General features: G+C 37.0%; 1 protein-coding gene across 4 annotated transcripts in view; it reads right to left on the bottom strand.

Annotated features, from left to right (window-relative positions):
* The window catches only part of XRCC5 (X-ray repair cross complementing 5), a 54703-nt gene that overhangs the window by 10524 nt on the left and 31172 nt on the right, over positions 1 to 13007 (bottom strand). For 3 of the 4 annotated variants that reach the window (XM_068195496.1, XM_068195495.1, XM_068195494.1), the window contains exons 14-16: positions 12405 to 12601; positions 8080 to 8170; positions 6595 to 6664 (exon numbers count right to left, since the gene is read on the bottom strand). In XM_068195496.1, the coding sequence (XP_068051597.1) occupies positions 6595 to 6664; positions 8080 to 8170; positions 12405 to 12601 (358 nt within the window). Of the gene's footprint in view, positions 1 to 1156; positions 3250 to 6594; positions 6665 to 8079; positions 8171 to 12404; positions 12602 to 13007 lie in introns of those variants that run through there. The other variant, XM_068195497.1, reaches the window with a different exon arrangement.

Below are 13007 nucleotides of genomic sequence, written 5' to 3'. Positions count from 1 at the left end.
GCAAACAGACAAGAGAAAATGTCACCCAAGAGCTCCGCAAATCCAAACTAATTTCTGCTAGATTTTAGTAATTTACTTTCTCTTCATGTTTACTTAGTTAAGGAACTGCCCAATTTTACCCTCTGGCAAACACCTCAGCCAGAGAAAAAAACAAGTGTGAGGAGGATACAATAGTGAGCTATAAACTCAGAAGCACTGTGAAAAGAATGAATAGGGAGTTGATAGCGCCCTGCCTCTCTCAAAACAAGAGCCAAGAATTGGGTTAAGAACAAACAATAAAACAAGATCTTTTGAAACATACATCAGCCGTTAACCCCTTTACCAAAGGCTGATTTAAGTTTTAACAACTTAAAAAATATCTGAACTAATTCTTAGACTTCTTAAAAGAGGATGTCTGTCAAGGGAGATTAACAGTGTTGTTGCCTCTGAAGAAAAAGAGTCAGGAAAGCTTTCTGACCAAGTCACAGCATCTACTTCTCCTGTTCTTGTACTGTTAAAGATCAGTCAGTGGATTAGCAGAACCCTTCCCCTGATCTATAGCCCTTCCCAGCTCCAGATGTTATATGGGCATAGACATCACTTCAAGAACCTCAGCTGTAGAAGCATCAACAAAGAAAAGCACCTACCAGAGTAGCAGAAGAAACAAGAAGTAAACACACCAAGAAGACATTGTTTAAGTACCGTGTTCCTCTCTGCTCATTGTGAGCATGCACAGCACCAGCTGTTACATAATTTTCTATAAAATGCCTAATTGAACTGAATCTGATGGACAATATCTCTGCATAGTGTGAAACAAGGCATGTTTGATATTCTCCCACTAGGTTTTGACAGTTTCTAGAAAAGGAGGCAGATAATGGTTCTGCCCAACAGCAGCTACAGCACAACAAAGTGTGCTAAAGTGCCTACTGTGCCAGAGGTAATCAGCTCACTCTCTATTTCACCAGTAGCTGACAAACTAAATTGAAGTCTAACTACTTAAGCTTCTCAAGTTAAGTCAGTCCATTTTTTTCATGGTTAATGATTTTCTCATTAAATGTTCTAATTTCTTATGAATTGCACTAATAAAAGCAAGTCCTGCTGGTGTTTTCAGTGGTGGTGGTATTTTTTTTAAACACTGCCTTCTCATTGATGTGTTAAATTAAAACCCCAGGCACTATAAGAGTGCAATAAAAGTCTTTATTGTCAGAAAGATTCCAGCATACTGTTTGAAATTATCAGACACTCTACTGCTTCTTTTGCATTTATTTTTTTTTTAAATCCCTTTCCATTTGATTGCCCTGGCAGCCATCAGAAGAAAAGACTTTCTTGCTACTGACTGTGAGATGCCTCCTTTTGAAGTCAGTGGCAAGGAACCAAATGAAACCTGCAATGTTTTCCCAGGCACTGAGAGTCCATAATATAGGCAGCAAACTGGTTACATGGCAACAGTATTAAAGTCACATTACTCTAATATCCTGAAGTAGCTAGGCTAAAAAGTTTGTTCTGTCCATTGGGCTTCCCTTAAATGATAGGCCAATGATGGATGAATCTAAAATAGACAAAATTTCCTATGTTCTGATTAGACTACCAAATTACTTCAGGGGGCCAAAAGTAATATTAAAGAGAGTAGATAAGGATTATATCAGGAAATTCTTGAAGTGGTTGCTGTTCCTTTACACTTCTAATCTGAGAACTTCGTTGGTTTCCAGCTGCCTTTTCCTTAGTCTGAATCTTTGGGTCTGGATGCTGCAAAAAATAGATGTCCCTGTTTTTGGAGCAAGGCATGTTCTGCATAAAGATGTCTTTTTAACTAAGCTGTGATAAGCATTAACTCTGATGTGTCCCAGACAAATCTCAGGCATTGCGGTTTTGAGGAGTAGGCCCCTGAGTTACAAACTGACAGCCTATTCAGGCCACTCCTGTGTAGTTGTAACTTTTTTCTTCTCTCCCAACTTCCCAAACTCCACACAAACTTAAGGAAGTGAACTAACAGACTTCTACATTTTGCATTAACTGGAATTTCCAGCACTCCTAATAACCACCACATTCTGCAGAACATCCCAAGAAATTTTAATGTCCTCTTTCCTCTTTCTACTGTACCTGACTGGTTAGATAACAAAAATAGTTATTAAGGGTTGGAGAACTGCAGGAAAAAATAAATCCCAGAATAGAAGATCTTTTAGTTCTAGCAGAATTTAATCCCTTCCCCTCTGGCATTCAGATACATTTGCTACTCCAAAATGCATTCACTAGTGCTGTCATTTTTTGTGAAATATGCCATGAACAATTATATTCACTTGTTATCTCTGAACAGCTACAGTACAGAAGTGCAGTTATATTTTCATGTTTGTTCAGTTCAGCTCTTGGTCTTGATTACTATACCAATCAGATTACACAATAATAATAGCCAAAACTCTCTATTATTACAATCCGAGCTCAATTCCTTGGGGATTTCCCCCCCTAAAAAATAAATCAGGTTAAAAAAAAATTTCTTCCTTTAAACAAAAATCTCCCGTTAATCTTCTGATTTACGTGCTGCTGGTGGTAATGATTTGTATTCATGGGCAGTGTTTAAAGTGTGATTCACTGACAAATCAGTTAAATCACCCGATAATTCATTTTAAAATACTGCTCTGTATCATCTTTCTAGAACTGAAAAGAAGAAAGAAATTCTGAACTGAAAACTGTACTAATTTTTAAGGGCCTCCTTCGTCTTTAAGCCAAGAAATAAGAAATTTAAGACCAAGAGCTGTTGGTTGTTGAACTCATCCAATACCCTATGAGGTGCTGTTCAGTTTTGAAATGGTGTCTCTAAACGCCCTGTGAGTATGGATCAGCATGATTGAGGCCGGATGACTGAAGGACATACCACCCAAATCCCTACTAAAAACAGGGTTCACTGTGGAACAGGTGCCTCAGTGCTCCACAGACTAGAGTTCCATGTAGCTCCAAAGATGGAGAGTCTCCAAGTTCTCATGGGCCCCTTTTTCTGTGTAAGTCCCATCATTGTGATCTTTATTATCTTTTCCCCTATAACATCTAATTCAAATTCTGTTTATTGCAACTCAGAGCTTTGAGTCTCACCCAATCACTATGCCCTTCAAAGATAAACCTGGCTTCATCTTTTCTGTATATCTGCTTCACAGAGAACTTCAAAGTGATTCTATACATTCAAGTATTTGCTTTGCAAAACCCCTTCTAATGACTGAATCATTTTCATCAAACCAGTCATTGCATTTGGCCTACCTATCAGTAGAGCATGAATAGTCTCTGAAATACATAAAAACATCCAGTAAGATAAAAAAAGCAGACAAACTACAAAAACATGCCAACAAAGAATTAAGTATTTGCTTTTTGGAAAACTATTTTAGCTCCAGAAAGGTAATTAACTATACTTATTTCTACAGAAAATCTTGCAATGAAATATCATCATTGTTCACAAGCAGTTATTGATTCTTTCAGCTCTATTTTTCTAGAAATGCATAGGAAAAAATATTAACTAATATACTATAAATACAGAAATGAGAGCTTAGTGCAATTTTTCTCTGGACATGCAGATTTCTCTCCCAGCTGAAAATCAGTAAATTAAAAAAGCTTTTTCGACATCATGTTCTCAGATAGGAGTACTGTAAGATGCAATGAATGTGGCCTATAAACTCACACAGAAAATTTACAAATCAAAGAAAATACTATGCATGTGTCAATACCTTTTTCTACTCCCCTGATTCTATCTTATACAGAAGCCTATGAAAATACAACACAACACATCAGACATGATCTGCTCTCCAGAGATGGAGACATGGATGGAAACCTCCAAACAGGAGGATGAACTGGTAGTACGTGGCTACTCCTTTGGCATTACAAAGACGGCAAGCACTGACTGCATGCTCTGAAGCCAAAGCAATGAAGAAACTCGTTGTACACCCTTGGGACCAACAATTAGATTCTACTCAGGTAAACTAATCTATTTTATGTGCAGTCATTGACAAAAATGTCAGAAGACATCATTATCAGGAGACATCTCTTTGTGATGACTGTACACTTGTGACTTGCTCAAAATAAGACCTGCATAACATGACATCTCTCTGGCCATGAATGCAAATAAGAAAGTAAGGATGTCTAGAGGGAAACACAATTCTAGTTACATGAGCATCAGCATTAACCAGTAAGCTGAAACCATCAAACATATCTCACCATATAACCCCTAAGCAGCTCCCTACTGTAATAAACAACACAGTTTTCAGGTAAAACCGAAGTCGACTACTGTTTCAGGAATTGAGCTGCCAGTCCAGAAAGCCGATCTCTTAAGACCCTTGCCAATCTGAAAATCTTTGATTTTCTGCAAATACATATTTAGGCATTAGTGGCAAAGTTCTAAAACAGCATCAGACACAGACTAGCTTCCACTTAAGACTTCTGCTATGAAAGGTACAAGCCCTGATTAGCGAATCCCAGTGAGGGCACTGCAGGAAATATACTGGTACCTATTTTCAGTGATAAATATACCGTCAGGACTTCCTACAAGCTGTTTCAGAAGAAAAAGAAAAATAATCACCTTGCCATCCTCTGGTACTGCTAACTTTATAATTTTGGTGTGGGTGTGCCATTAACCTGCAGCTGAATTAAAAAGCAACTGTAGTGTCAATATTTGAAGTCCAACTCTTCCTACTGCTACAGCTTCTCTATCTACTAAAAAACAACCCACCTCCAATCAAACAGTTGAAAGGTCTTTCTCCTCCCAGTGAAAGGACTGCTATTATTTTAAAAGGTGAAAGTAAGCTCTATTCAGCTAGGAAGACTGTAGTAGATGCTTTTTTAATACAAGAAAGAAAAACAGAATGCAACTTAGCAGTTCGCCTGTCTGCATCCTGACACATCAAATGATACCCTTTTTACAAATAAGTATTTGAATGCCACAGATTATCCTTTTCTGCAAAGAAATTTTATATTTCCTATGTTCTAGCAGAGGGAAAAAATTTCATCATTAAATAACAAAATTATACCAAAAAACCCCTTAGAACCACTGAATAGTTTTAAGGCAGAATTTACTATTTACATAACCAAAGTGCAATACAGCAAGCCATTAAAAACATGCCTGCAATGTTCAATATATTAAGCTACCTAAAAGGCTCTAAAGCACAAAAATTATTATCCAGAATAAAGAGATAATATGCAAAGTATGTTTTTATTTATAGTGGCTTCTATCTATCCTTTAAATGGGTGACTGCACTACATTCTGTTTAACTACACCTTATCATTACAGAGCAGATTACAGAGAATAAAAGCAAATTGCTCAAAATTTCATAACCTTCCAACCATGTACTGCAGTTATCTCCAGCACAGCTACCAAGTGGACATATTTAAACACTCTTTCTAGTTAAACCATCTTCAAGGATAATCACTATACTTATTTCTGCTTCAAAGCTTTCCTACATGATAAAATTTATCACCGTAACAAAGTAGTCAACTGTTTCACAGTTTCTGTATTCTAATGAATTGTACAATGCTTTTTTTACTGCATCTTAATATAGCTGAGATTTAAGAACACAACTCAATATTTTTTAAATAAATAATTTCTTCTGGGTCTAATGAAAAATCCATGTAAAAAGCCTAGCTAGCTGGCATAGAGGTCTGGAAATTCTGGAGAGAAATAGCTATGCAGGCTTTAACAGGCCATATTACAACTCAATATACCACTAAACACACTCCTGAAACTCCATCCAAAAGGACCAAAGGTCTTGTTAAAATACCCAGTACCTCACTTAAGCACCTCAGCAAATCTTTCTTTGAAAAGGAATGTGACATTAGTGGCTATTTGGCAGATCAGGTTTACCCCACCACAACCTTCCAATCACCCTTTACGAGATAAAGGACCCCATCCATCTTGTGCCTTCTTTTTAAGACATCTTTGGATTACACATATCTCTGCATAGCTACTCCAGGAGGGAAATACCATATAAACCAATGATAATTTCACAGCATTTTCAGACTTAGGCCATGCAAGACAGTGCTTGACCTGTGCCTTGTGTTCCTTTTCATCTCTGGGAAGAGTCAGTGCACACAGAGCCTTCTCTCAACTTTCAAATTACAAATACTACCTTTTCATTCCATTCTGAATTCACCTGTGCTTTCTTCCACTCACAAGCAGTAAGAAATGACCTTTGCATGTGAAGACTTAAGTCCCAGGCATGAGAGTCTCTTTTTTTGTTCATGGAACACGAGACAGGTTTCTCACACTGTGCACACCCAACAGCTCTCCACTTCAGGCCAGAAAGATCCCAGGAATGAGCAGCTGAGACTCATTCTGAATGAGGCAGTCAGTGAACACCAAGGGGTCTTCGTTAGAAACACCTGATGGGCTGCTCAGGTGCCTCAGTGTAGCTGTTTAGTGCCTTTTTACCCAAAGACAGCTACCTGAGACTTTTAATTGGGGAAGGCAAGTATTAACACAGGGATTACAGATGACACCTTCCTTGGCTGAGTGGCACTACAAGCTAACTGTAAATTCCAGAGCAACTCACATTGCACTAGAAACTTATGTTTAAACAAATGAAATGCATTTACTGAACTCTGAAAGTCCTACTAATATAATTAAGATAGACAAAAGTAATTTACCATCTTTGAAGTCAGCATTTTTCTTCCTCACCAGAATTCGGAAATCTTCCGCTGGGTTAACACTGCCTACCTACAAAAAGTACAAAACCAATTCAATTGTCTTCCAAAATGCATCTCTTTCTTCTTGTCAGGTAACAAGAATCTTTAAATTTCTTTTTATTTGAATATTTGAACTGTGTACTTCTCTGCATTCAGACTCAAAAATGCAAGTCTTCTAAAGTGTGTTAATGCACAGTGCTCCTGGCAAAGGTTCGTTATGACATGAGCAAGATGAACTCACTCTGCTGCACTCTTACAAGTCAACCACTTCCCTGGTGCTGAGAGGACAGAAGCACAATTCTTCAGGTGATCTGCTAGTTCAGCTTTGGGATCTTCTGTAGCACAGACCTCTTAGACCTCTCTAATCTCACCAGATGCTTAGTGAGGAGTGTGAGCTCTGAGGCACATGGGTACAGAATCAGTGGTTTGCCACTCCAATAAGACCTTAAAATTAAAAGCTTGCACTTAAATCATCTAGGCTTTCTGGCAGAGTCTAACATCTTAAAGTCTAAATGCTCTAAATGGGCATGGAAATGCAGAAACCTTTCAAAGGAACTAAAACCAGGTCAAATATAAATAAACACTGAAAAATGGATGCATTAACTTGAGGGGGAAAAAACCCAACAATCTTAAAATTTTCTATCAGCAATCATATTTCTCCTACTTTTTTTATGCTTTGCTGTCAAAATAATTCCTGGACTTTGCAATAAGTTTGCTTGGTCTCACCATATTTCTTCAAGATCTAGCAACACCACTTTTCAGGAAATATCAGAAAATTATATTAGAAGTGCAGAACACGGAAATCTTTTTAGACTTCAAATATTTTTATAAGTATCAATAATGCTTTTTTCAAAATGAACCTTAAAAAACAGCACATTTGAAAACAAGAGAAGTTTGCTCAATATTAATTATTTTTTTATAATAGGAAAACATCAAATAAAGGAAGATACACAGTTATGATACAGGTTTTATCCAGCCACAAAATAAGCTGGATCTAGTGGCAAGATGAAGCCAAATTTCTGATTTAGACCCCACATTAATGCAGAGAACAATGTCTAAAATCAGAGCAATACTTTTGATTAAATACACAGAGGCAACTTTTATGTTGCAGAAGATATGAAAGACAGCAAGAACAAAATTCAACCACTGAGCTCCAATTCTGTTTTCTTCAGATCCTCAGGCTTTCCTTTTAGAGTTCTAAACACCAGGGGAGAATTTTGTCCTAAAATATCCACGACTGATGGAAACTTGTGTTAACACATGCCTAAGGGCAGAGAAAGTTGTCTTCAGAATCTCTAGCAGAATCTCAAATGTACAAGTAGACAGTATTTCAGTCATGTTTCAGCTACAAACTCTCCTTTTATCAGGAAGCCTGTATATTCGCTACAATAGACCTAGAGAATTAATCTTCTCCTTTGATAATCAGATTTGTAAAGATATGCTTACAGAGGTGATATTGCCTTCAGCAAGTTTCATAATGCTAAAGCTCTCTTCCTCATCTTCAATTTTTGGTTTCTTAAGGCTGGGTTCATCTTCACTGCAAATGACAAAAAGGACAAAAATAAATATAAACACTTGAAGATGACTGTCCTGCCTACTAAGCAGGGAGTGAATAAATTAATGAAATATACACTGAACTAAACTTCATTACATAACTGTTCCAAAATCAACACTTAAACATGCCTTATTTTTCCCTTGGGCTGCACAAGCTAGACAGTAGAAACAGACCAAACTTCATCTTTGCAAACAGCAAAGGCATCACTTGTTGAAGGTATGAGATTATTACTGCTTATTTCAGGTGTGAATTTCCTTACACAAACCTTCTTCATCTTTCTAAATACAGAGTATATCCAAACACTTTATTTAGAACCTCTGTGTTGAGTTAGCCTTGATAATTTACAGTATATAATATGATGTTTGGTATTTTCACTAGATTTTTTTTATAAACACGAAATATAAGTGAAAATGTACCGTTTTAGTAAGACATTCATTTACTGTTCAGTCACTACCTGCTAGATCCTGTCTTGGAATTTATAGCTAATACAAACCTGTTTACACAGTGGCTTTTGAGCCTAATGACCACTATTCTCCATCAGCACATGAGAGCTCTGTAAACTTGCACCTTGTGTTTGTTAAAAGCTGCTAGACAAACTCCAGTCACGCAGATCAGAACTCTCTTAGGACATTTTAAGCTACAACTCAAAATGCTTTCAAAAGACTATTTTTATTTTTAAAAAGCTAATTGTGATTTTGGGCTACTTTCTTGCTTTGTCCTTACAGGTAACATAGAGCAAGGCGTACATTCAAACTAGGAACTTAATTCTAACATGTAACATGCTACACTTCAGAGCACATCTCAGCAACACAGGAAAATCCAGATAATCACAAAAGGGGAAGAAAATCAGATGCTGTCAGGCTACCGACGTAGATGAATTGATTTCCATTTAAGAATGACTGAAAACTACTCGGCAACCCAAAGGGCAGGATTTGTGTTCAAGGAATCCCAAAACAAAGTAACAAGTTTTTCTGAAAAATTCTACTACTGTGAAGAAGAAACTGCATGATGATGTAGGGACAAAGACAGAGACCCTGGATTAGGAGCCACTTTTCATTCTGCAAGTTTAGAAGTGATTGCAAAAACTGCACTGCACATTACAGAAGCAATCAACTATTAGAAAGAACTTCTGCAGTCTTCCTTTTTGCTTTCTATAGCACACTCCCTCCCTTACTTTACAATCATTGTCTATCTCACTTTGTTTCAGCAATCTTCTGTGTCCTTTACTTAGTTTTGTCACTACCAAAATGAAATCCCTTCTCCTCAGCAACTCCTGTCATTCAGCATAACCTTACTTATCACTCTAGGAGAAATGATGACTTTAGCTATGCCTAAGGACAAGGATAGGATACCTTTGCTTCATTCTCAACTCTGCTGACTTTCTGACTAACCTTGAACAAGTAGATTGTTTTGAACAACCAGTGTGTCTCTCTATAAAAGGAGACACTGATACTTACCAACACCAGATAGTTTAGAAATTTCAATGGAACCAAAAACCTTGTATATTAACATGGTTTGATTAAAGGTGTAAAGAACAACAAAAATTCTCTTTTAGAATATTTTCCTCCAAAAGTATATGGCAATCAATTTTCTTCTTTTTCTTCCTGCATTATTTTTACTGATTCAAAATGCTTTGGGATTGGAGGAAAGAGAAAATAAATGATGATGCTGCATTTAACAGCCTAGGACCAAATCTACAGTTGTCATTAATCAGTGCAGCACAGCAGAAACTAATGAATTCATAGCCATTTATACCAGCCAAGGATCTGACATTTAGAATATGCACTGATTAGCAGTATTTTTAAACTGCAAAACGTGCAATTACTATTTGAGAAAAATTAATAAAATACAAGATTAATTTAAAACACCCACTTCTACATTAATATAGAAGCCTCTCACATCCTACAAAGTTGGATGAGATAACAGCCTCTCCAAAGCCAACCTAAGATTTTTTAAACTACACAGATCTTAAGCAAAAGTGATACAAATGAATACTGAAATCTCTATCAAGATATCATGCCTACAGTTATGCTGCTTTAGTTCCATTAGACCTTAAAAATTAATAAAGAATTTGGTCAATATGATGAAAGGAGATACAAATCAGTTTTAGAAAACGAAAATAATGGTCAAGACATCTTCTAAACAGCTTTTCCAAATACTTAAATGCAACCTTTATCTTAGTATTAATAAGTTGAATCTCATAGAACCACAGCATTTAGAATCACAGAATGGTTTGGGTTGGAAGGAACCTTAAAGATCACCCACTTCCTACACCCCTGCCATGGGCAGGGACACCTCCAACGAAACCAGGCTGCCCAAAGCCCCACCCAGCCTGGCCTTGAACACTGCCAAGAAGGGACATCCACAACCTCTCTGGGCAACCTGTGCCAGTGCCTCTGTTATTTAATATTTTCCTTAATCAGTGTTGCAGAGTGATGCACTTTTCTTGATCCAGTGAATAAATTATATCATCTCAGCTTTTCCCCAAACACAGAACAAAAACATACAGTTAAGATTGCTGTTGTAGCAATGACAAAATATTACCAGACCCATTCATTACTACAGCAATACCATTCTTCTGCAATTTAAAAAAAAATCCTATCATTCATTCTTCTTTGCATAGTTGAGTCTGTATCCTTTTACTTCCTTCACAGCTTTTTTTTTTAAATAATTTTAATGACCAACATCAATTTCTATCTAAATTACTTTTACAACTACTTTTATCACCCTTCTAAAGTAAACCCATTTTTAAACAAAATAGATTTCCTTCTTGCTTGTCAGATGCTTTTGGGAAGATATATTTTAAAGCAACTAACAGTAATGGGTCACTGCTTTTTGTTTAAATTCTCTCTCTATCTTGTTTGAGCCCAATTTTTTGCCTTTTATTTCTAATCTGGCTCTACCACATTTTAAGATATACATATAAATGTACATAAACCCAGAGAAACTGGAGCATGAAGGAAAAGAGAATTTAATCAGTATAAATTTCCAGACACACCAAGGCAACAGGAATACACTGAAATCAGCAACAACAACAAAAAAAGCCAGGTGTGTCCCAGTCTGTAGAGAGGAATGTGGTCATTAGCCTCAAGCAGCAAAGTGAGGATTCTTGTGTCGTGTCTTCCCAAAGACAACATACTGAGGAGGCTCTACCCAACCCAGAGGAAAGGACTGAGCTAAGCAAGAGCTCAAAACACCTCAAAGATGTCATTCCTAGTGCTGAAAGGACTGAGTCAAAAATGACAAAACAAAGGGAGAAGGAGCTAACTGAGAACACTCCAACATCTCAGGAACCCACTAGTTTAGATTTCAGTAAATTCATTTCTCAGAAGCAGATTTTGTTTACGCAAATTGATTTGGCTGAGGTGACAGTACAACTGCAGTATCAATTTAGCATTTATTCTTCCTATCTGCAGCAAAAATAAACTAAGCACACTATATTCAATAACATCAAAAATACCCTGTCTTAAAACTGTTCAAACAATAGCTGTTCCAGGAAGAGTCTATAACAGCTTGATTTTCTTGGAGACAACCACATTAATTGCACAGTAGATAATAAAGAAACTGCTTTTCTTTTGATATTCAAAATGAAAGCTAGATAATTACCTAAATCAAGCATGCTAAGAAGGAAGGCTCAACTTTATGGCTAATTTAAACTGCCATGGCATTTATTCTAAACTAAATTAGACCTTCTGTTAGTGTTATTTGAACTATTTTATAAACACCCCTAGGACAAACTGTCTGACCAGGAGACAAGCAGCAATGCAACAGGTTGCCCAGAAAGGATGCACAAACCCTGGAGGTTTTCAAAGCCAGACTGTATGAATCCCTGCTTAGATCTCACAGGTGGTCTTTGAGCAACAGGTTGACCTAGAAGCTTCCGGTGGTCCATTCCAATCTGATGGATTTTGTGATTCTGTGGCAGCAAACACAGACATGAGGAACTTACATGAGTAGGTGCAGGTTCCCCAGACATGAGGAACTTACTGGTTCCTACACTGGTGTCCTGCACTGCAACAGTATGACCACCACTATTCACAAAATACTCCAGACATTCTGTGGCACCACAACATTCTCTATCCATCAGCATTTTTTCCAGTGTGTAACTCATTGATTTTCTGTTCAAAAGATTCTGAGCCTGCTTCAACCAGCAAAAACAACCTGAAGTGTTAAAAAAAAAAAGCTGCAAAAAATCCATAATACATCTCTGACTTACTTGTCTTTGAAGATGTCTTGTGCAGTCTTCTCTTCTTTTTTCCTGCCAACTTCCTTTAGGGGAAAAAGTGCTTTTACTCTTTCCAGAGAAGCCTGACACCTTTCTCTTACCACACAAGGCATCTCCAGCATTTCTAAAATGTGCTCTTCTATAGGTGGCAGTGGCTTATCGGGGTGAAAAGCCTTGTGCTGCAAACACTGCAAGAAACAAAACAATCTGAGCAAAGTAGAACTTTCAATTATATTAAAAACTCTTAATGTAATGTCTGTACACCATATGGTAACTGCAAAATTTCTTCCATATTAAACATACTACCTTTGTATTGCTGAAAAATATCCTGTCTCACAGTGGACTGAAAGTCTATGATCAACTGTTTAAGGAGATTATTAATGATATTAAACAAGAATACTGATGCAGATGAGTGTTCCCACACTCACTGGAATGAGTTCTATGAAAATTATTAGAAAAATCCCAGGAATTAAACAGTCATCTGCAACTGTTCACATTTTTAGCTTCACCTTTAAAAAGCAGTTCTCTTATAAAAACAGTCCCAAGGGAGAGATTTCTATACACTTCAAAATTAAGTAAATGAGATCTATCCCA

This window comes from Anomalospiza imberbis, chromosome 7, assembly GCF_031753505.1.
Source record: "Anomalospiza imberbis isolate Cuckoo-Finch-1a 21T00152 chromosome 7, ASM3175350v1, whole genome shotgun sequence".
Taxonomy (NCBI): Eukaryota; Metazoa; Chordata; class Aves; order Passeriformes; family Viduidae; genus Anomalospiza; species Anomalospiza imberbis.
Note: the sequence above shows the minus strand (reverse complement) of the source record. Positions and strands in the feature narration are given on the sequence as shown.